Source organism: Ooceraea biroi, chromosome 5, assembly GCF_003672135.1.
Source record: "Ooceraea biroi isolate clonal line C1 chromosome 5, Obir_v5.4, whole genome shotgun sequence".
Classification (NCBI taxonomy): domain Eukaryota; kingdom Metazoa; phylum Arthropoda; class Insecta; order Hymenoptera; family Formicidae; genus Ooceraea; species Ooceraea biroi.
The window spans coordinates 9,111,703-9,136,410 of record NC_039510.1 but is presented as its reverse complement, the minus strand read 5'-3'; the positions used below and the strand labels follow the sequence as shown (position 1 = coordinate 9,136,410).

The following is a 24,708-nucleotide window of genomic DNA, read 5'->3' as shown; positions in this document are numbered from 1 at the left end:
TGACATTAAAAAACGTCGAGTATATAAATGGTCTAATGAAACAATAAAAAAGGCGCTCCGACTAAAATTTTCATGTACAGAAAATGATTATAAAGAACTATTGAATCAAAACATTCCCCTACCATCGACACGCACATTGAGAAGAAGTCTTGAAGGTATCAATTTTTCTCCCGGAATATGTGATGACATTTTCGAAGCTTTGAAAGATAAGGTTGAACAATTTTGCGATGATCGCGATAGAGATTGCATGTTTGGAATTGACGAAGTCTTGTACTAGGTGAAAAGATTGATCCGTCCACAAACTGTATTGTTGGATATGTTACTATTCCTAATGGTCAAGGTATGCATTTTTCATAACTAACAAAAGCTTATGTATTGTAAAAAAAATCATTTTTCCAATTTGTCAGTTTTGAAATCAATAGTATGTACATATCAAAGACTGTTTTTACTTATTTGGTGAGTTTTGCTACTTACTTTTCTTGTAATTATTTATAAATCAAGCAATTTCTTATTGGTTATTAGTTTATAGTATTATGTTATTCATTTTTTAATTTAGTATTTCTCATTTCATTTCCTAAAGGAAAAACAAATTTATGTGCCGCAAATGGTATGATTTTTATGCTTGGTGGTATTTTCGAAAGATGGAAGCAAATTGTTGCGTATCACTTTACTAATTCCAAAGGATTTGATGGTACAAGATTAAAACCTATCATTGAAGAAATTATTCAAAAGGCTGAAAAACTAGGTCTTTATGTACATGCCGTAACATCTGATATGGGAGCATCTAATCAAAGAATGTGGCGAGCTTTTGGAATTAATACTTACTCATAAGTACTCTACTATTCAAAACTCTGTGCCTCATCCTATCGATCCACAACGTAGGCTCTTTTTTCTGCTGATGCTCATCTTCTTAAAAATCTTAGGCCGATATTCATAATCGGATCTTATATTTAAGACCGTTTTAAGTTTATCTGCAAATGTTGTATAGATAATTTCATTGGCTACGGAGTATCTGAAGATACACTTAAGACGGTCTTAAATATAAGATCCGACTATGAATACCGGTCTTAGAACTGCAGTAATAAACAATAGAAGTATTATTTTACCATCAAATTATGTCGAAATTTTAAATCTGTCATCACTGTTGTTCAATGTTCACATCTTGAGGAATTAGTTGCAGAACAAGAAAATATGTTTTTTAAATTTGCTCCAAAATTGAACAAAGATATCCTCACAATGAGTCAATTTAATAAAATGAAGGTTAATAAGGCAGTAAATGTATTCAATCGAAATTCGAGCAGTGCATTGAACTATTGGGTCATTAAGTATGAAACTTTACAAATAGAACATCAACTTTTGCATTTTTTGGCACATGGACATGATTTATTTTCAATCGAAGTATGCGCTCATGTTATCTACACACTTCTGCCATTTTAGTGGTAGTTGGTCTATGCCTCTACTATAGAAGCCAGGAGTACGGGAATCGATGAAGTCGCGGAAGGCTGTTTCGACTGCCTGTTGAGAATTGAAGAATTTTCCCACCAACAAGTTGTCCAAATTCCGAAAGAAGTGATAGTCGGTAGGTGATAGAGCTGGTGAATATGGTGGATGACGGAGAGTTTCCAATTCCAACTCCTGTAGCTTTGCCACGGTCAGTCGTGCAGTGTGCGGTCGAGCATTATTATGCAACAGGATTGGCATTGACCGATTGACCAATTTCGGTTGTTTAATAGCAAGTTGTTGCATCATTTCGTCCAGTTACTTGCAATATACTTCAGCCGTTATCGATGTACCAGGTTTCATAAAGTTGTAGTAGATAACATCTGACCTGGACCACCAAACAGTCACCATAAGCTTCTTCTGTGTAATGTTGGGTTTCGCGTGATGTCTCGGTGGTTCATCAGCGTTCAACCACTGATGTGAGCGTTTACGATTGTCGTAGAGTATCCACTTTTCATCGCAGGTCACAATTCGATTCAAAAACGATTCATTTTTGTGACGAGAAAGCAAAGAAAGGGAAGCCTCTAGACGTTGCGCCTGCTGCGCATCGGTCAATTCGTGCGGGACCCATTTGTCCAACTTCTTTATCTTACCAATTGCAACTAAATGAACCAATATGGTGGGTATGGAAACATTGAATATCGATGCCAATTCACGTGTACTTTGAGATGGATCGGACTCTACTACGGCTCTCAAGTGATCATTATCCACCTTCGTCTTTGGTCTTCCACGTGGCTCATTAGCGAGGCTGAAATCTCCATCTCTGAAGTTTTTGAACCAATTGCCCACCGTTGCTTTAGTAGTTGAACCTTCACCAAATACAACGTTGATATTACGAGCTGTCTCCGACACTGTGGTTCCACGGCGGAACTCATATTCATAAATCACACGAATTTTGGACTTTTCCATAGTTCTATAAAAAAGAATCCACCAATAAAACTAATGAAGATATTTGAACAAACAAATATGACATTTGAAGAGCGAACATACATCTATCACACTAACCTAACTTGATACTGACGTCTGGCGCCAAATTTGAGATAACAAATGTTAAAGATGACGCTTTTACATTTGTAAAGTTTCATACTTAATGACTCAATATATGAGTGAAAAGTATAACCACAGTATAATGATATACAGTAGGGACAAAGAGCGTCGGCACCTTTGATCTTTTTCAGCCGATCCGCCATGTCTTCGGGCGGCAAGTAGCGTATCAATAATATTAGAAACCACCGCTATCAGCAAATATTTTTAATGTGTTTTCTTAAAAAAAATTACATATTTTATAAATACATAAGTAATGCATACCTTTCTTTCTCTTTTGGAAAGCGCGAAAAAATGATATATTATCACTGTGAATCATTGTGAAAACAATTTTGCACCGCACACACTCGATGTATTCTCTTAGACATTGTTTTTAACAAAAGCACAAAACAAACAATACAATACAATATGCGAATTTTTATGTTTGGTTATGTTTCTCTATCTATATGTGATCACAGTTACGGAGATAATGTGCGTTCTTTACTTTGAACGGGATTGGAAGCCGCCCAAGAACATGGCCGCTTGGGATGCGCAAGCAATTCTGCGCGGCTGACTCGAAAACGGGTGCTTGTCCCTACTATATATCCTTATACTGTGGTATAACAATGAAGAATATAGAACAACAGCTTCCTTCATAGAAATAGTCTCTCAATGGTTTACATTGATTACCTCGAGACATGCTTCAGTTGCGTTGGGAAAGAAAGTGGGATGTGTAAAATCTGAAGAGAAATTTAATGAAAATGTCAATTTTCTAGAGTCAGTTATTGAATTATTTCGAACAATAAAAATTGGAGAAAAGAAAGAAGTATTTAAACCAGTTCAACTTGGAATATTGATCACGACAAGATCTTATATTGAGCTGACAAAATATTTGATTAATGAACGCGGATTTTTGTATTTATTGGATAGTCGATCTACAAATGACTTTGTAGAAAACGTATTTTCAAATTTGAGAAAGAAATTTCCTACACCGAATGAATTAAATTTTCAACAAAGTTTGAAAATTTTGAGCGTTTCGCAGTATTTGCAACAGATGAAAAATACATGTTATGAGCAGGATGACGGTGCCCTTTTTGTTGATTTTTTGAAACGTTCTTCACAACAGAAAACAATAGACAGCAACAAATATACTAGAAATCCCTGAAATTCCTGATTATATTGAAAACAAAATTATTGAGCTGGATAATAATGAAAAAAATGCTTTTTATTGTGTTTGCGGCTGTTATTTTTAAGATTGCCAAGTATTATAGGGTTTGTGACGAATGTATAAATTCTGCAGGATCAAAAAGATATAATCCTACTTACAAATATTCTAAATTCCTTTATATGCAATGTTATAAGCCATTGACATTGTTTTTCGTGAACAATAAAACATTTGAGTTTTTTTATGAGATGGAAATTATCATTCGCCGATACTTACCATGTTTAAGAGGTGTGAATTGCGATAATATAATTCGTGTAACTTGCGCGGAAGAGCTTACGGATAATCTAGCGAGCAATAATTCTAGCGTGATCCACCCGATGATTAAATTGAGTATCAACAAGCGATGTTAATTATAAACATTTATTACAACGCAATGGCAAATTCGATCGTACAACACTGCATAATTATTGTTTTTTGAAATTATTATGCTCGATAGCCTAAATTCTTTTTGAGACTTCAAATTGAAAGATGCACTTGATTCTTCGAGTATTATATCATTGTTGCTTATTATTATTACGTCGCCTGGCATTAGATCGTAAAACAGTTTCCATTTTTTATTAATGTATATATACAACGTACTAAGATAAAAAATAAAATACATATTGTTTTTTACTTGAACAAAATATATATTGTGCATTGTTCTCCTTTGACTCTCTCCTGATTGAGAATCAGGCGCGACAGAAGCTTGACATTTTTCTTACATTTCGACGTGAAAAGTGATTCAAATGATGTAATAAATTTTTGTTAGAATATTTTATGATTTAGTCACACGTAAAACGTAGGTATTACTTTTTCCCAGCTATGATTATTCCATCATATTTCTGTTGGAACCACTTCATTGCGTCTTCTTTGGTAAGCCTATGCTGGAAACCGACTTTACCAGTTTTCCTCCTTCTATGTGCTACGTTGAATCCTATGGATCAGATTCAATCACTTTATAAGCTCTACAAGCATTGTGTCCATGCATAGTAGTAAAGTATACGTGGATTTCCTATTTTATATTTCGCTAGAAAATGTATACAAATCTCGAAAAAATAATAAAAATAAGATAAAAGAACAGCCTCAACTAAGTGACGCGTGAATAAAGCAAAATAAATATGGAGTGCAAAAATACTGCACTTTTCTCTAGCATATATTTAATACAATTATATCATTAAAGAAGAGGAGTATCTATGATGATTAATAATATGCCACATATTTGTCGATGATTAACATATCTTCAAATTAACATTACCAACCTGGGCGTCCCAGCACAACGTAAAAGTCCAAACCGTAGATACCAATACTCGGGTCGTATTTGATACCCAGGTCTATGTGTTCTTAAATACCGAAACCGAAATTCCCAGTGTCCGAAAAGTTCTCCTTTCTTAATTCATATTCTCTTACCTGGAACGTGAGAGAATTATTAATAATGTAAATATTATACTGTAACTATAATTAATTGTAATTGTAACGTAAATATAATGTAGATAGAGATTTTCTGACTGACCTTTAAGCCACGCTCAAGAATCTCTTCAGCTTTCACACCACGCACGGTACAGTGCACGGCTATCTTCTCGTTACGACGGATTCCGAAAGAACGCACTGTATATCTAGCTTTAGAGAATACAGGTTGCTGGCCAGTCAGTTGCTCCAAGACCTGTGGAAAATTAAATGAATGAACTATTAGATCCTCTTCAGTGAATAGTTGAAGACTGGAGAAACTATGCTGATGTTGATGTTGATATAACTTGAGATTAATAGAGTAAAATATTTAATTAGTGATAAATTAATTTTTTATTAACTGGACGACACACACATATTCATAGTTTCAATTAAAATTCAGACAAGATAATCATGAGACTCACCTTGGCAGCGCGAGTCAGTCTATCACCAGACTCACCGACACAAATATTCAGGCACAGTTTCCGGATTCGAACTTCACGCATCACATTTTTAGACGCATCTTTTGGCTCTTTCTTTGGTACCTTTTTGTTAGTCTTCTTACCGGTCTTCTTTTCGGTCGCTTTCTTTGCATCCATATGGGGAGTCGCGCATATGTGTGCATTTATCTATAATGAATGTTACGTATAATATATATAATGCGCGCTTCATTTAATTATTTTATGTGATTAAAGTATAGCTTGCAAGTATATTTGCAAAGAATTGGTTATCAGAGAATGCATCAGTACGGTAATTATTTAGAATACGTACCTCACCTCAAAATTCAATGAATATGTGCTCATTGGACGCGTTTTTGCACAAAACGAAAAAATCTGGCGGAAAAAATTGGCGGTCTGCCCCGTGAAGCGAGATATTAATTGTTAAAAATATGCACTGCTAGAAAGAGCTACAATTTTTCTGCAAGGAACACACACACACACACACTGCAACAGTGCGGCACTAGTATCGACAAGGCCTTATAGTATCGACCATAGATATGGTATCGACAAGGGATTAAAATACTTTTTAGGGGACTTTCAAAATGCATTGATCGATATATCGATTTTGACATTTTTATCATATGAATATCATCATCTGATAATACTTTAATCACTTTACGACCATGTTCCATGTCTGATCGTGAGTGCGCGAATTTTAAACGACACAGACGATCGAGTTTCGCCACTGCCCGCTTGAAACTGTCGGAATCTCAACATTTTGACACTAGAATTTGTATTTTAAACTTCTTTTCTCCGAATATAAAAAAATATAAAAAAGTAGGTTTTTAGCAGATGGAAATTTGCAAGCACCCCGTGCTGTTTACGATATACACGGCCTTGGGTTCATTCCCCCACCATCCGCGCATGGCATCTCAGGCCAGTGATTTCGAACTCCGACAGCATGCGGTGGCATGTGGAGGGGATCGTCACGTCACGTCACGTGACGTACACAACTACGTTTCGCGTGCATGGCGCACACAAACACGACACGTAGCTTGTGCGTCGCGAGACCATTGGTGACCATCCCCTCCACATGTCCGAGTTCACATCATTGTGTCAGGCTCCAGGCCTCCCCTGACTCCCCTCCGAGTTCTCGAGTATAAGACATGCACGAACATGTTAGTACAGGTTGATCCTGCGAGCACCCACGGCAGTCAGGTGGACGGACACTGTCACATCATCACGGAGTGCAACGCGTGAGAAGAAGTCGATCGAATGAGCTCGTTCGTAGCACGGCCGATTAAGTTAGCTGGCTTGAGATTTTCAAATCATCCGTACAGTAATCGATTTGTTGGTGCAGACGTGCGAATCTCTTCACGGCGAAATGGTGAGTCTACAAAAAAATGGATATATAAAACGATATGTATGATGCTATGTACGAAGCTATGAAATAAATGCACATGTGTATTTAATAGCATCCTGCCGCATTTGTTGAAACTTCGATCGATTAATCGATTGGAAGGCGCGTAGAAATCTAGCAAATATCTACGATATTTATGGTGATCATTGTGCGAAATTATTTTAATTTAGATAGAAAATAAATCTATTACGTGCGTATTAATTAAATTGAATCCAATAGAAAAAACTTGAATCGTTTCAACGCTCATATAAACACATCTTCACTTTGCACATTTTTAATATGCGAGAAAAATATGATTTAATATACTATATAAATTCGAAATTAGCAAGAAAAGATGGAAAGATCTACAGCGATGTGAATTTAATGTAATACTGCGTAATACTGTTTATCTACGAGTTATTTTGATTATGTTGAATCGACGGTTTCTTGCTATCGATCGCAAAGATCAACGTGATTCAGAGATGTTAAGGGCGTGCGGGACAAATAATTGTGAGGCTCTCTCGAATATTCGAAAATGAGAAAATCAGATATGTAATAAGAATAAAACAACTAACGAGGTTCTACGAGTGAAAGGAGCGTTTCATGAAATAAAAGACGAGTTTATGATTTATACTCAAAAATTCATCAAACTAACAACGTGTACAAATAATTTTAATTCTTATCCCATTTTCCAGTTACATCAATTTAATAGTAATAAATGGATAAAAAAATAATTACAATTTTTTTATTAATGTATAATTTTATATAATTATAAAATGAACATTTAAGCATATTTAAACAGTTTCACGCAAATGTTCCGACAAATTTGTGAGAAACTCATAATTATTTTTTGCAATAATATAATTCAATAAAATAATTCAATGAAATAAAAATATTCGATATGAACGTTACATCTTTCGAAAATCGAAAAATCGTAATTCGCAAAACAAAAACTGTGCGAAAAAATCTAAATAAAAAATTTTTAATCTAATTAAAAAGGGTAATATTTGACATCGTATTTTATATAACGAATTTTATTCTTAAAAGTATTAGTAAAAACTAAAAGATGAATTCTATTTCTACTCGTGATAATTCACGGAAACACGAAACACTTGCCGCAAAGTGCAATTTTTCTACACTTGCAGTATCGAATATTTGTGAATTCATCATGTTGATTTCAATTTTTGCCTTAATGTAACAAGAAACTTGAAATCGTTATGTAATCCGTCTGGGCCCGATGTAACCGGATTTTGATCATCTAATGTTCTGACTAAATTGATGATCTCAAAGATGCGAAATCAGCACTTAAAAATCGCTTAGCAGGCGCCAGTTCAAATTCCGATTGTTTCCGCAGAACTATTTAACTTGGATCTAAATTCACGATGAGGTGTTTTGTAAGTTCCACAAAGAAGATATTTCATATACCTTTACAACGTGATATGAAAATGCATCGGAAGCAATCATGTAACGGACTTTTAACATTTCAATTACAAAACATTACATCACAAATTCCAGTATTCACTGAATTTCTCTAGAGGTCGATATAAGATACAATTATATTTCAAATCGAATAAAGATACGCTCTTCTCAAAGTGAGACAGATTATCGCTTCAGCGAAACGTGCGACAAGCAATATCGCAATTCTACGATGCGTTTCATCATCCTCCAAGGAGGAGAAGGAAAGTCGAAGAAAATAAAAAAGGATCGCGCAACAATGATCGGGAAATGCTCTCGATCTTGACCTAAAATCAAGAGGCAGGTCATATCGCGGCTCTTTTGTTATACGTTTCGTTGCTATCGCTGGTGGCGGATGTGGAATGGTGGTGCGGCGTACGCCTCGTAGTACTACAGATAATCGACGTGACGAAAATCAACCACTTGATGCATCTCAACATAAATTCATGCTCGAAACGCAAGTGAAAAACTGCGAAACGAAAGGAAACGGTTCATGTGTAAGGACGAGACGAGAGGCTCGATTGCTCGTTTGCCGCGTGCCAAAACGAGCCGTACCAGCAAGCCCGTGCAATAGCATGACTCACCTGTCTTCTTGGTATTTTCTTTTCGAATCAAAGTGGGAATCTCCGAGCATGCAGCCTCTTGCTTATCCGATACGCGCTTGGAAACAGCAAGTGCTCCGAAATGCACACGTGCGTGTTGCGTGTATATATATATATATATATAAAATAATAAATATATATATTAAATAATAATAAAAATATATGTAATAAATGTGTGTGTATCTATTGCTTGAATAACAGATAAAAATATCTATCAAGTATCTTACAACAATCGGAAGCGATACGATAATGAATCACTTGCTTGCCGCTTAGTGCGATTAAGATTTAGTATGACGTTTAGTTTACAAGTCTGATAAAGAGTAAGCGATGTTGCTTACTCTTGTGATGCTACTGTGCACAGTTTGTGATGCAGACGAAAACAAAGTATTCTGCGCTCTGCGGAGGAATTGGAAAACCTGGAGCGTTTATGACTGAATTTGTTTGTCTCTTGTTGTCTTTGTTTCAAATATGATACGCTGGAATGCGTATTTTTGCATTACCATGAACAAATTGATCGGTTCCACGTTTTTTTATATTACAGATGCTTTCATGAGCGTTTATTGTGCGATTGTGGCTTGATAAATAAAGTCAAGAACAACAAAATATAAATGTAATAAGCAAACGGAGATATTATAAGAATTATTTTTCAATTCCTAAAGAAACACACACACATGTATATATTTTATTTTTATTTTTCAGGACGCGATCGTTGAAGCATGCAAACAGGATGAAGACTGTCCTGAGAAGCAGTACTGTTATAAACTTTCTGGACACTGCGTGAATTATACGATATGCAGCAGGTACAATCGTGTCGAAACAGATAAATTGGCACGGAACCCTTTTCAATGCGGGCCATGCTTTGAGGGGTAAGACACAAAATTACATTTGCATTCACATTTCTTATATACTTGCTATAATGCTATCTAGGTATTATGACACACAAACATCAATGATCGCCTGCTTCCGTGCTTAGTCATTGTTGATCCCTTTATCAGCACCTTTTCAAATTCTTTCAACCGCACTAGCATGATATATGTATATAACATGCACATTATGCAACAATGCAATAATATTAATCTACAATTTCTTGCACTCGAATTAATTAATTCCTTGTATCAGACATATTGGGAAGGTTCTATTTCCGCTCTTTCTGTCGCGCTTTACACGTTTACGTTCTAATATTAGCGCCTAATAGAATTCAAATTTGTAAATAACATTACAAGAGAATTTGAAAGAACTTGGCAAGCAAAAAGGCATTTGTTGCGTCATCATTGCACATAAAACTATCCAAGTTTCACTGGTTTTTGGCACAAAGTGCTAATCATTTGTCCCTCAGCGATTAAGATTAACGGATAATTGCAATACTCATTCTTAACATTACATTTAATATCACAAACCGCATCACACGTAAGATTTAATTCATTCATAAGAAAAGTTGAATTGTTCATAATAAACTTTATATTGATATAAAAATATATTTTTCTGGTTGTTCGACAACCTAGGTGATGAGTGACAAATGCCGATATAAAACTTCAGTTTAATCCACGAGCTGATTATGTGTCACTGTCAAAATAAACTGTGCGATTAGAATGGCGTCGTATGACCGTAATCATCAAAGTCAACGGCGAACACGTGCGTGTTACATAATCGATGTAACAACAGAGGGGCTACTTGATATGTCTATTTGCATAAATAAGAAAGAACAAAGCATGAAACAATTGTCTCCTATACTTTACACAGAATTGTATATTTCCTCGATTTTATAGATATACAAATGAAGTGCTTGCAAACGGCCACGATGGGTCATACTGCGCGAAAAAGATCCAGACAGAAAATTCACGTGAGTAATACTGCCATCTTTGAAATAATTTTCTATAATTTCATTTGAGAAATATGTAAAGTGATTGATGATGCATTTTGCTAAATTGTAATGTACAATTTTAATCATTTGTTATTCTCCTGCTTAAATATAAAATCGATATATTATATATATATATATATATATATATGGATATTGTTCTCATAACATTATATATATATATATATATCCATAAATTCTCTATTAAATATATCTGTGTATTCTATAATTTATTGTTTTAATTAAGTACATATCATTTGTTTATGCTTCTCATATTTTTTTATATTAATTTATATTAATATTATTTATATTATATTTACATTTAACACATATTAATTTATATTTAACATTTGCAGTGTCTACAATAGATCAAACCGCGCTAATATGGTTGCTTGTAGGAACGTTGAGTAGTTTAATCGTTCTTACTACACTAAGTTGCATCCTGTGGAAGTTTCTCCTTAGAAAATGTAAGTTTGTAATCTTTGGCAAACACGCGCGTATTGTTTTAATAACAAGTCTCTTAATTTTTCTTTTTACAAGTCTTAGTCTCATATTCTTTTTCTTTTATACAGGGTGGCCCATTTTAATTTATACAGTCGATTTTTTAAAAAACTAAAAGAGATACGAAAAAATGTTTCAGACAGACATGTCACGATTTCGAGGGGGACATAAGATGATACCATTGGTTTGACCTTCAAACGACTATTCAAGGTCAAACCAATGGTATCATCTTATGTCCCCCTCGAAATCGTGACATGTCTGTCTGAAACATTTTTTCGTATCTCTTTTAGTTTTTTAAAAAATCGACTGTATAAATTAAAATGGGCCACCCTGTATATGATACATAAATTTTTCTTTTATATCATATATAAAATAAGTAATTTGTATTTCTATATGTTATATTTCATATTAACATACTTAGATCTAATTTTGCATTTTTATGATAACCATAAAAGTGGTAAATTACGTAATCTAACAATTTTTTTATTTCTGAGCATAACTTAAAATACTCAATATAATTTTCAGGGTATTATTGTAAACGTAACGACGTCGAGTGCGTTGAGTTTAATAATGACAATGCAGTAGCAACCAATGCCAATGCTCCACCGGAAGAATATAGTAAGTATATTTACTCATATGTATGTATGTGTGTGTGTATATATATATATGTATTTATATATAACTTGTAATGGGAATATGGTTTTGTCAAGTTCTTTAATCAAAATCTTTAATATAATTTGTTCAAATTTAAAGATGTAGTAATATCCTGAAAAGATTAATCATATAGAAAAATGTTATTAATTCTATATTTCTTTTTGTGTTTTAAAAAATGACTAAATATTAGATCCAATATGCTCAATTCGAACTTACTTCTAAACGTAATAAGTTGAAAATAATAAAACGTAAAATATTTTTTTAAATAACTTAGTTTTGGTTTCTTTCATGTTTTTTAATATATTTATAATTCTTTATATCAAGCTTATCATCTTTTACATGATCTTTCTCTGTATAATCACAATATTATCACAATAGACGTAATATAAATTATAAGAGAAGCTTAATTCATATTAAAATTTAACTTGATTCATTTAAAAATTCATATTTAGTTGTTTTATATATTTTCGCTAATATATTTATCATACACTTATGTGTTCGTTTCATGTGGTATGTACAAATTACAAACGATCAATTGACAATCGTTTGTTACCGCGCAGCTTCGCTTTTTCATTAATTTCATTAGGCCCGCTTCTACCAATGCCGTTTAACTTTAACCGTAGTTTAACTCACTCCTCGTCCTTTTCTAACTACCTGCCTTAGAAAGAGACGAAGAGTGAGTTAATCGACGATTAAATTAACTGGACTTTGGTCGAAGTGGCTCTTAGTTAATTAATCTTAAAGAAAGGTAATGTTTTTTTGATAATGCACAAAGTAGACATGTTTTTTAGTTTGCACATAAATTTCTACATAAATTTCTTAATCGACAGTCAATTAAATGTTTCACAGAGAGTTTGCATTTCTTGTAGTTGCACGTCTGCAAGCTTTGAACACGCAGCTAGATGCACAGTAATCACACAAAAGCAATCAATTAAATTATACACGTTAACGAAAACAACGTAATTGTTACATTACAGTACGTCTACAGCATATCTACGTATTTGAATGCTGAAATGAAAGTGCGAAGAGTTAAGAATGCGGTAATTGCTCAGCAAGCAAGGCATAGGCCTACTTTATAAGTTACCAATAATCGGCGCGTACGGCAGCATCGAGTACAGTTGGCAAATACTTATTTTCAGATCCATTTATTGAATCGAAGGAAGAAAAGTTGACGATTGAAAACGATAACAACAAGGTCGTTGCTATCGATAAACTCGTGGGCGCAACTGCATGGAGAACGCCGAACTGGGTCTCGAATGCCAATTACGGCACGAACCGGTTGGGCGACGACGACGACGACGACGACGACGACGACGACGACGACGACGACGTCGACGTCGATTTCAATTCTCCTAATCAAGGAAATAATGTAATAGCTCAAGTACCACCTGTACGCAATGTGCCTAATACAAATGTACCTAACAACTCAACCGCAGGGTGAGTAACTTTCCTTCTTACTTTTCTGCAATAGATAAACTTTTCACTAACAGAGCTGGCCAAAAAATGTTACTATATGCAACATGAGCCAAAAATGCACATTGTTATAGATGGAAAGTAGGTCTGCTATTTTGTCGTATCACGACAACTTATCGTCTTAGACGAGTCGATTTTGATCGATTGATCAAAGTAATTCTTTAAAGAGAATTGTCTCTAATGATATTTATAAGTCGCAAATCATGTTGCAGACAATTGGCTATTACGATGCCGGAATCAACTGCGAATCAGGATAACGCCAGAAATATAGTATTGCAGACTTATATGTACAATTATGAGCGCAATACTGATGGCAATATTGATAATGAGGATACCGATAACAACGATACTGATAATAATGCTAACAGCAATACCGACCCTACACCGGAACCTAATGAAAACGGAAACAAGTACAATGGGAAAAAATCGATGTTGATCAATCAGATGTTGAAGAACATCACGATGAATGTGAATGTAATCAATGTAAACGATGTGTAACAACGAAATTGAAAATTGTTATCGAAATCATATATTAATCACATATTAATAGATAATACAATGTTAAACTAAGCTAATGGTACAGTTTACATATAAGTATCTCTGTGATTTGCAAATATACGAGTTTGAGATGTTTCATATGAAGAATCGTAATCAAAAATTGTATTGAAAAATAATTTATATGCCATTTTAACGTTTCATTTCACGTTTTCGGTTGATACACGACATAAATTTTATATGATAAATCATTGATATCTGTTCTTCACAAGGCATCATATTCTGTACCATTTTACGCCATTAAAGTATTTTTTTTCTACTTTATCGTCCTTTATTATTTTTTTACTCCGATTCCTTCTCCTATATATTTAATATTGCGGCTGCTTATTTACCTCTATTTTTATATCTAATAATTGCCAATGTTACTCATGGAAAATGTATGCTTACATTTTTCATGATAGAAAATTCTCGCTCACTCCTCTTTCGCTGAAGCACTCGATTCAAACTTCCTGAAAACTCTCCAATAAGGAATGCAAAGAATACCATGCGACAAACAATGCACCAGTGCAGTATTTTCTTTTCGAAGCAAGTGCAAGCTTTTGTATCGTAAACGCCTATTTAGACCGATTTGCATAGGCGCATGTCGACTCGAGATCTCAGTCCGAGAAATATGTAGCCAATCAACTCACAGCTTTTCCGTAAAGATGCAAGTTGATTGGCCACACGTTCTCTCGGATCGAGATCTCGGATCGTTTCTAGCATCGTGGACACAATTCTTTGCTGGAAAGCACCCTAATTCACTACCAATAAAACTATATCATATTATGATTCCGTCCAATGACCGCGAGCCTAGGTAGAAAGCGATAAATGAGATTGGATGTCTTTGTTCGTTGCGCTCCATTGTTCGCGTTGAACGTAGTTTTTCATTCGTCTGATTAATTGACGTGTCGAGTCATGACGTCAGAAAACAAGTGCGCACTCTGTTATTATCTTGTAATTCGTGCCCATTGGCGTGTAAGGAGCGCAAACTTCAGAGATATTGGGTGAAGTCCCGGCTAGCGTTTTGTCTCGTTGGCTCGTTGGTGTTGTGACGTTACATCAAATGAGTAAATTTTCGTCATTCCATTATTTATTCGTACGGTGCGAGCCTGTATCGGGCGTTGTCGTCTACTCTCGGAGTGTTTCTATAACGAATATCTAAATCGGCGATTTGTACTGCGCAAGCAGTAGCCGTCGAAATTCAAACGTTTGACGATTTCCAATTCTTTCCAGTTCTTGACGATGAGTCGTCATCGGACCATGGACACGGATATGGATTTATTATTTTTTACCTCCTTAGATGAAGCCACGAGGGCATGGCTGGATAATCTGAACAAAATGTGGGCACTATGTAAGAACAATTCTTTTCCGTCGTAATTTGATCAAATTTGTTTTTTTTAATTTCGTCCATTAATTGTTTCTTGCTAATTGCGTAGGGAAGAAATGCGATAGCGTTACCAATATGCTGACGGATTATTTCGAAACGGCACCGAATCCTTATCTCAGCACGCTCAGAATTCTTGTCAGTACCAATGATTTTGGCTACATGACCAACAGCAAGACGCTGGCATATACAGGTTTACTTTTAAAACTTGATAATTCGTTCACGGATAATTGTAATCGTAATTAATTGAATGTCAATTTATATTTGTGTAAGGTAGAGGTAATTATTTATATGTTATGAGATGCATTACCAATGATCTCGACTTCGATATTGATTATTTTATGTTAATAAAGGATACAATAATGCAATTTTGTGAAACCTGAGATTTTAATTGTGTGTTACAGTTACGGAAGAGTTTGCAACTTGGATAGAGGATAGAAAAGAGGGATACAAGGAATTTTTGGTTCCTGATTTAAAGTTAGCAGTCTTTAAATTGGTGAAACAGAAACATGTGAAACAAATGCAGTTGATTAAAATACTATTCAATACATACGATTTAATGGCAGACAAGGATATGTTTCTCCAAATAATACAGGTACGTAGCTGAAAAATTTTATGATTATGTAAAATGTTTGATACTAGTTTGTTGAACGTTATTACTCCTGCATGTATCTTTCAGGAAATAATAGAAAAGAAAAACTATAAGGAAGCTGCACAGTACACTGCGATGTTACAATTGCAAAGTCATTTTATGGATCCGGAGTTGTTGTTGTTGCCGCTTATATTGCAAAATAAGTTGCAAGTGGTGGATGAACTTTTAGCTGGCAATCCAGACATTCAGAAAGCACTGGTAACTTATTTAGATAATTTGATAGCACCAGGAGGAAATGCTTCCATAAAACTAAATCAATTTATATAGTAAGCAACAATACACTCTTGCGAAGCACTTGAATCTTACTGTCGGTCGACTGGAGTTTTCACACCGAACACACTTCTTTTAGCGAGAACGATTTGCCGGATGTTAACATGTCATTAACGCAATCTCGGCCAATAACCAAGCTTGTCGCACGTCTCATAAAGCAGTACAATCTATCACCCGACATGTGCCCACACTTGAATACAAAACGAAGTGAGGGAGCACTGCAATTTCTTATACATAAGCGTTACGTGGACGGTAGTTTAAGTAAATATTTCTTTCTCTTTCTCTTCGATTCTCCAAGAATTGATTGTACGTGGAAGTAGGAATGCACTTTGATATCTCTTCATTTAATTTTACTTCACAGGTGTTGCCAGTTGGAGAGAGATGGTGAGGGAGGCAGTGGGAGATGATGCCAAGCTGCAAGCGGATTTGCTCGTGATGTTGGTTAACGCCAGCGATGTGCAAGAGGGCTTGTACTGGGCGAAAGAATATAATATACCTAAAGAGAAGTGGCCGTGGGCTATTGCACATACGGAGGAACAGAATAGACAAAGTAATGTTTCTCATATTCACTTTCTTGTCTGGAGAAGTGTTCACAATACCATAGCTTACAGGGATAAATGACGGTGCTTCCACAAGTAGAGACGAAGAGTGGGAACTGAGCGAAGAAGCCAATGAAGATAACGTAAATTATCACGGTTTAAAGTTGCCCCGAGAGCGCATTAAAGTGGTAGATAACAGGCAGTTGTTTGAAGAGTTTCTTGATAATGTGTTCAAAAATGTTACCATGGTTGGAATTGACTTGGAATGGAAGCCTAGTTTTGGTAACGAACCTACCATACTTTGCGCACGAAAGAAAATTGTAGAGCAGAATTTGCGTTATTTGAATTAAATATGAAATTTTTATGTTTTTTCTAGGAACCAAACAGTCCGAATTGGCACTTATACAGATAGCCACTGAAGATGACGTTTACATCTTGGATGTGACTACTCTTGGCAGTGAATTACGTGATCTTTGGGGCGAGTTTGGTCTCGTACTACTCGGAAATAAAGATATTCTCAAGATTGGTACGTACTTGAAATAATATTAAAAAAAAAAACAGGAAAATATTCGTTGCAATATATTTTTAACCATCGTTGTATAATTGAAAGTTGTATATTAGTTATTGCATGCGTGTTACAGGATTTGGAATAGCGCACGACATGACGGTGATACGCAACAGTTTGCCCGTCTTGTCGTCTATTAAGACACATGGCCAAGGATACATCGACTTGATGTTCTTGTGGAGTAAATTGGAAGAAGAGTATTCTTTCGTTTTCCCGTACAAAGGTGACTCGAGTTTCACGAGCAGAAGTTTAAGTAAGCTCGTAGAGCTGTGTTTCGGGCAGAGACTCAACAAATCTGACCAGTTTTCAAACTGGGAGCTGAGACCGTTGAGGGAAAGTCAAATAATATACGCCGGTTGGTAATTCTTTTTCTAATTTCGCCTCTCGAAGGAACAATATACTTTTATATTATCAGTATATCTATTCTGACAGCGTTGGACGCATATTGTTTACTGGAAATATATAATGTGCTGGCGGAGTGTTCAGCAAACATGGATATACCGTTTGACGATATTTGCGCGGAAGTACAGTTTATTCCACAGAAATATGCAAAGACAAATGCAAATAAACCTGCATACAAGGTACAATTGTAAAGGAACTGTATCAATATTCATATGAGAATAAATTTTTTTTATAATCTATTTTATTTTAATTTTTTTTTATAATTTGTTTTAATCGCGCTTATATGCGTGCGCTTACTTGCGTGCAATGTGTATGTGTTGATTGTTAACAATTTTACAGAAACCTCTCTATTCGAATCCAACAACCCCTAATAGAGCCAACGAGAGTTACAGGGTCAATGCAAACGCGTCGGCGAAGTACGAAGCGGCGCCTCGACAGAGGCCTGCGCAAAAATACGGGTACTACGGCAGTAAAGAGAGGAATCAAAATCAAGCGAAAGTTGGAAGTATTGGGATTATTGATATAGTTAGCGATGGGAGGCAAGACAACCAAAGAAGATATGACAATCATAATAATTACAATCAAAGTAGCACGCACTGCGGATCAAGCAAGGCGACCAACGACAGAAAATATAATCAGAGGAGATATCAAGATAATCAAGATAATTACAACAGATATGATAATCAGAACAAATACGGTAATAAAAATAGAAGGGAGAATCATTACAAGTATGACAAACAAGGCAGATGGGAGGATGGTCAGAACAGACGAGACTCGCAAAATAGGCAAGACGATGCTCCAAATAGACGAGATTTTCAAGGCAGGCAGAACGGTATGAACCGGCCATTATCGGTACAGCGAAATCTTGAGAATCCAGTCGTCGCGCACACGTGGCGCGTCGTGTGTGACTCGATGTTGGGTGGTCTGAGCAGCAAGCTACGAATGTGCGGTGTGGACTGCGTGCACGTGTTATTCGATCAAGGTGGAGACGACTCGGCTAAACTGGCGATGCGCGAAAACAGGGTGTTACTGACGCGTAACAAAAACTATGAAAAAGTAAGGCACATTTTACTGTAATTCAATGTAAGAGCGGTAATCGCAATAACATCTAATGATATATCTGTAACGCAGTTCAGACAATACCTACCGCCGGAGAATTGCTACAGAATAACAGCTGACACACCTGACAACCAGTTGCGCGAGGTTTTAAGTTACTTCGGCGTAATGGTCACGCAGAACGATATCTTCAGCAGATGCCAAATATGCAATTGCGACGAGTTCGTGAAGGTCCCGAAGGAACTGATGGATGATCTTGTGCAAAGGTGAATTGCATTTTTTTAATCGCTATACTTATACGTCAGTGTAAACGTACATTATTTCCCCCTTTATTTCCTTCAACTTTTCACACGACGAAATTAAAAAATTTCATTTTAATTTAGCTTCGTGAAAATTATCAGAAAGAACAATTATCGAGTGTTACCTAATCAATCGAACGTTAATGTGGACAATGACGATTCGAACGACGACCTCGCATTCGTTCGGAATCCGAACAACTACTTCACGAACAGCGAACACCGTACGTGGCGTCTATCCATGGATACCATCGACGTCTCATCGTGTACGACCAGGTATCAGGTGCGGGTACAAATCGACAAAGTTCCGCTGAAGGTACTAAAGAACGTACGAGTGTTTTACATTTGCGAGCACTGCGGGAAGATATACTGGGACGGCTCGCATTTAGAGCGTGCTCTCAACGGCGTTATTAAAGATTTACTTGTTAAGCAGTAAGTATTAAGTGCGAGATAAAAGATATCGAAGATATACTCAGAGAATTGAGCATAGCACAAAATAAGAATCAAAATCGTCCTTCGAAACTTTGAGTGCATAACTGTTCCTAGATTTTCACAGCATTGCAGCATGGCGATGTGACATTGTCACGCTAATCAAAAGTATCTAGCTACTATAATCTTCCTAGGAGATATCCTGTTGGTATATTTTTTTTTTGACGGTATCGTTTTTCGTCATCCTATTCAGTTTATCTACATATTATTACCGTAGTCCTATAAAATCGATAAAGTTGATTTTAGTCATATTGATTACATTATAATACAATCGAGTGGTAGTATAATCAAGATGCCATTGATTTTTTTAAGTGACACGATTGTTAATATAATTGTTGCCATTGATTGACTCCTATTGACACAGATTGTTAAATCGTTTGTAAACTTTATATTAGAATTTCTATTTTTCTTCAATTGATTAATCGAGAGATTCGCGGGAGACTTTTAAGATACAGATCGGTTAACAATGACAAAGGACCACAAACGAGCGTCTTGCACAAGACAAGATGTAATTTCTGATACATAATTGCATGCTAGAGATTGCCTGTAATATCACACGTGTATAAGGACGAATCAAACGTGCAATGTAAGTCAAGTATCGAATGTATCTACTTTATTACATATTTATATTCTTGCAACTATTTCTCGTTACTTTTTGACACAAAAATGCCCGTTAGAGTACAAGATGTTATCTTGATTTTTCAAAGTGTATTTCAGTTATACACTTGATATATACATATATTTTATATATATATATATATATATATATGTATATGTATATGTACATATTATATTTACATAGAAGAATATGCATAACTATTTTTTATCGAGGAAACAACATTAAAGAAACTTTATTAGGAAAAACGGTATTAAAATAGAAAACATTTTAATAACTGTGAGGCATTCTAGATTTAACAGTTTCTAATCCCACATTTCATATGTTTTTTCACACGATTATGCTGTAGCGACACTTTGTTTCTACCTAAATATTGAAATAAAAATGAAACTCTTCCACTTATGCGTGTATAATTTTATTTATTTCAATTATTTACACTTACATTGCGAAACGTCACTGTGTATGATACACAGCATATTGTGAACACAGAATGAAAGTGGCGAGGAAAAGCCCACTTTACAAACTATGCGTAATAATTTAATTGATATTTTCAATGCATTTGATCTTATTCTGGATTTTTTTACACAATATATAAATATCTACAAAAAATAGACGTTTTGCTATATGTTTGCACCATCTATCGATGGGGATTCTCTAGGTGCATCGGATTTTTCAAATTCTGCCGGCTCGACAAGCCTCTTCTTCCCGAACGGTGGAGGTCCGATTAATTTTTCCACATCCTCGTATGTCAATGTTTCCCTTTCTAATAAAGCTGTTGCAAGCTGTGGTTCATGAAAACATTTTACATATTTGTTCCATTTTATAGATTTATATTTGATAAAAAAAATGCACTTATAATTTATAACAACAAATAATTAATTTCCAAAACGCGTGAAGAGATGCACCTTACCTTATCTAACTTCTCTTTGTTACTCGACAGTAACTGCCGAGTTCGTTCGTACGCTTCTGCTATTATTCTTCTAACTTCAGCATCCATCAGATTAGCTAATTTTTTACTATACGGTTTTTTACTTGTCTGCAAGAAGAAGAGATTGCACGACACTACCAAATGCGAGGATCAAGGGCCGCTTCGACCAAACTCCGATTAACTTGCAGGGTGACTAACATAAAAATCTTTAATATAATTCTCGTATATAAATAATATAAGTTTTATGTTGCCCCGTAAGTTAATCGACGATTAAATTGACCGGAGTTTGATCGAAGTGGCCCTAACTTGTGAGAACATCGTTGTTTCATGTCATACCGTGTCGGTGACTTCTTCATGGAAGGAAACTAAACCTACAGCCGGACTCATTCCAAATTGCTGAACTTGATGATACGCCGTCTTTGTAACCTTTTCCAAGTCATTTTGGGCGCCCGTCGAGATTTTACCGAACGTTATGTACTCCGCGACTCGGCCGCCCAGCATCATACATATCTGCTCGGAGAGTTGCTCTTGGCTGTGCAGCTTCTGGTCGGATTGGGTGTACTGCGCGAATCCCAGGCTCAAGTTGGTCCGTGGCACTATCGTTACTTTGAGCAAGGCGTCGGTGTGCTCCAGCAACCAGCCCACCAGCGCATGGCCGGCTTCGTGGTAAGCGACAACGCGCTTCGTCGACGGTGTCAACGGGTTGTTTCTCTTCACCAAACCACCGATCGTTCTGTCGATCGCGTAGAGAAGATCGTCACCGTCTACTTGCTTCTTTTTATCCCTCGCGGCATGTAAAGCTGCCTCGTTGCAGACATTCGCTATGTCAGCACCTGGCAACGTCGAGATTTGTGTAACAATTGATGTAACAATGTAAAAAGTATTTTGTGGGTAAACTTGAGGAAAGTACCGCTAAAACCAGGAGTAAGGTAAGCTAGGTATTCGGAATACTTCGAAGGTTCATTCTCCAAAGCTATTTTCTTCAGGTGAGTGTCGAAGATTTGCTGTCTCTCTTCTAACGTCGGAAGATCAATTAAAATGTGCCTATCGAATCTGCCCGGTCTTAACAAAGCCTTGTCCAACATGTCTGCCCTATTTGTTGAGGCTAGTATAATAACGTCTTCTTTCGATATCATTCCATCCATCTCTACTAAAAGTTGATTCAACGTTCGTTCAGATTCGCTGTTAGTCAAACCGGCCGAGCTTTCTGAACGTTTCTTGCCAATTGCATCAATCTCGTCGATGTACACGATGCTCGGTGCTCTATTGGGGAATTGAAACAAAAATTAGTATTACTGAAATATATGACTTATTTTTTAAAAAAATAACAAAATAGTCGAACCTCTTTTTGGCTTCTTTAAACAAGTCCCTAACTCGAGCGGCACCTAAACCACCAAATACCTCAATAAATTCGGAACCGTTCATCGACAAGAAGGGAACGTTTGCCTCAGTTGCCACTGCTTTAGCTAACAACGTTTTGCCGCAACCGGGAGGTCCCAAGAGCAAAGCTCCTGAAAATAGGATTGCACAGGACTTTCTAACATAAATATAAAGATACTGATAATTTTCCCATATACATATTTGCCATACCTTGTGGTACCTTGGCGCCAAGCGCCTTGTAACGCTCTGGCTGCTTAAGATAATCAACGAATTCCATTACTTCTATCTTAGCTTCTTTCAATCCAGCCACATCCGCGAAGCGTACACCTTTACCCTTATCCACGAACGGTTCAACCAACGTGAATTTCGCTTGTTTCATCTGAGATATAATCTCGAACGGCTTGAAAGAGAACCGTTTCCGCAAGAAGGCATAGGCAGTGATAGCGATTAACATGATAAGTAATAATTGTGTGGCGCCTGCTATATACTCTGATTTTCTTTCATAAATAATTTGCACCTCCTGGCCTAGAATACGCAAGTTTCAGAAGAATATCGTGAGAGATACAGCCTCGAAGACAATGTTTATCGATGTCTCACGAATAAACTTCTTACCTGGTTTTATGCCAAGACTTTTCTCCACTTTCCTCAATTTCTCCTCAAAATTTTCAATGTTTGGTACAGACATGATGTATTTCCTGCGTGCGGCTCGTCTACCTTTAATAATGGCTCCATCGTGTACAACAATTACAACATGGTCGAAAGATGGGTTTATAACAATTGCCTGTACCTCTCCTTTGCTCAACATGTCGTACACAAATTCATTCCATGAGACAGAAATTGAAAACTATTTGAAGATGATTGCGCAGTGATATCTTAAATCCTCAATAATTTCCAATAAACAGTGGCTAGTAAAAAAAACTCACTTCTGAATTTGACGTGTTCATCTGACTTCGGAGCCCAACCAGAAGAATATATACTAGTACAAGCAGCATGGACAACTTGCGCAAAAGTAAGTTAATTTCTTCATTTTTATTCGGTTTCTTGTCGGAATCGTCAGAGCCCGATTCCTGCGACGACTGCTTATTGGGATTACTGCATGTTGTATTAAAGTATCTGATATTGTCATATCTCGGATGGAAGCTAAATTTGCTTATGTCGCTGTGCAACAATGCAGACTGTACAGCATGAAATTCTTTGCGAATTTTCTTATAGGCCTGAAAACAAGTGTACCGTCATCAAAGACATTCCCTTCTTGTTGAACATCCGCACACGTAGATCGAATGCGGTAATACTACAAATTAGTTAACTAATAATTTAAACATAACACAACATCAATATAAAACGTCAAAACATTCCGGAATGAAGGAAATAGATGAACTAGCAGAGGTACTTGCATGATGAGATACAGGAAGAAATAACCTATGCGCGCCGTTGCCACACGCGAAACTTAAATGTTTAATCCCAAAAGCTATCTTCTCCGTCGGCTGATAAACATTTTTACAATTAAATATCCGACCAGGCGCTACATAATGCCGTCTTGAACACCTGATTAGATTCTGCATAATTCAAAGTAAAGAAATAACAAGTAAAAACAATCACCCCCTCACTTGCCGGTGCATCACTGGTCAGGGTGGGCAAACCTCCCGTCCCGTGTTGCTCCAGCATTAGTAACGCTATCTGATATTGGGGTCTTAAAAACTGTGAACTAAAACTTAATATGGCGTTAGTTTCCGCGTAATATGAATAAAAATTTATATGCTAATACTAATTATAATTAATAACTGAATTTTAAAAATGAATAAAAATGTAAAATAAATGTAGAACAATATTGTATAAATATAGAACAATGTAACAATATAATTGTAGGACAGTATTTTCGAGAAATACAATATTTATTTTATAAAATACATACAAATGTTTTGAATTCTTCCAAATAAAATATTATTGATCGTACATGGTGCACATTTATCAATAATATTTGTTGAATATCCTAGGTTATTAGGATAGGTTACTTCTTTCTCTTCCACTTTCTGTATTTGAAGTGC

The 24,708-nt window shown here is 35.9% G+C and overlaps 3 protein-coding genes and 1 pseudogene across 4 annotated transcripts; 2 read left to right on the top strand and 2 right to left on the bottom strand.

Moving 5' to 3' along the window:
- Positions 1-4,094: 4,094 nt before the first annotated feature.
- On the bottom strand, positions 4,095-6,087 carry LOC105286992 (annotated as a pseudogene).
- Positions 6,088-6,860: 773 nt separating this feature from the next.
- On the top strand, positions 6,861-14,367 carry LOC105287000 (anaphase-promoting complex subunit 6). The gene is made up of 7 exons (XM_026969929.1): positions 6,861-6,997; positions 9,766-9,932; positions 10,833-10,906; positions 11,281-11,391; positions 11,951-12,043; positions 13,219-13,516; positions 13,765-14,367. Exons 1-7 carry the CDS (start codon positions 6,995-6,997, stop codon positions 14,048-14,050), a joined length of 1,032 nt encoding a protein of 343 aa, XP_026825730.1. The 5' UTR covers positions 6,861-6,994; the 3' UTR covers positions 14,051-14,367.
- A 594-nt stretch (positions 14,368-14,961) lies between these two features.
- LOC105286993 (exonuclease mut-7 homolog) lies at positions 14,962-20,753 on the top strand. 2 transcript variants are annotated; one of them, XM_011352353.3, is made up of 14 exons: positions 14,962-15,153; positions 15,320-15,437; positions 15,523-15,663; positions 15,875-16,065; positions 16,150-16,388; positions 16,472-16,653; positions 16,754-16,942; positions 17,004-17,213; positions 17,308-17,457; positions 17,573-17,851; positions 17,929-18,077; positions 18,238-18,954; positions 19,030-19,220; positions 19,338-20,753. In XM_011352353.3, the coding sequence occupies exons 2-14, from the start codon at positions 15,329-15,331 to the stop codon at positions 19,684-19,686; spliced, it is 3,096 nt and encodes a 1,031-aa protein (XP_011350655.1). In that variant the 5' UTR covers positions 14,962-15,153; positions 15,320-15,328; the 3' UTR covers positions 19,687-20,753. The 2 variants fall into 2 exon arrangements, with proteins under 2 accessions (XP_011350655.1, XP_011350654.1); XM_011352352.3 differs by having other exon boundaries at positions 14,963-15,437.
- A 4-nt stretch (positions 20,754-20,757) lies between these two features.
- On the bottom strand, positions 20,758-24,311 carry LOC105286994 (paraplegin). The gene is made up of 9 exons (XM_011352354.3): positions 24,058-24,311; positions 23,587-23,877; positions 23,276-23,507; positions 22,874-23,188; positions 22,626-22,794; positions 22,194-22,546; positions 21,620-22,116; positions 21,266-21,391; positions 20,758-21,137 (listed from the first exon to the last, which is right to left on the bottom strand). Exons 1-9 carry the CDS (start codon positions 24,223-24,225, stop codon positions 20,976-20,978), a joined length of 2,313 nt encoding a protein of 770 aa, XP_011350656.1. The 5' UTR covers positions 24,226-24,311; the 3' UTR covers positions 20,758-20,975.
- Positions 24,312-24,708: the final 397 nt, after the last annotated feature.

Coding starts and splice junctions, on each gene's coding strand:
- LOC105287000 (XM_026969929.1), top strand. Junction 11,392..11,950: donor GAAGTTTCTCCTTAGAAAAT/GTAAGTTTGTAA, acceptor TATAATTTTCAG/GGTATTATTGTAAACGTAAC. Junction 12,044..13,218: donor TGCTCCACCGGAAGAATATA/GTAAGTATATTT, acceptor ACTTATTTTCAG/ATCCATTTATTGAATCGAAG.
- LOC105286993 (XM_011352353.3), top strand. CDS start 15,329: ATGAGTCGTCATCGGACCATGGACACGGATATGGATTTATTATTTTTT. Junction 15,664..15,874: donor CAAGACGCTGGCATATACAG/GTTTACTTTTAA, acceptor TGTGTGTTACAG/TTACGGAAGAGTTTGCAACT. Junction 17,458..17,572: donor TAAAGATATTCTCAAGATTG/GTACGTACTTGA, acceptor TGCGTGTTACAG/GATTTGGAATAGCGCACGAC.
- LOC105286994 (XM_011352354.3), bottom strand. CDS start 24,225: ATGCAGAATCTAATCAGGTGTTCAAGACGGCATTATGTAGCGCCTGGT. Junction 23,878..24,057: donor TTCTTCCTGTATCTCATCAT/GCAAGTACCTCT, acceptor ACTTGTTTTCAG/GCCTATAAGAAAATTCGCAA. Junction 22,795..22,873: donor TGGCGCCAAGGTACCACAAG/GTATGGCAAATA, acceptor TCCTATTTTCAG/GAGCTTTGCTCTTGGGACCT.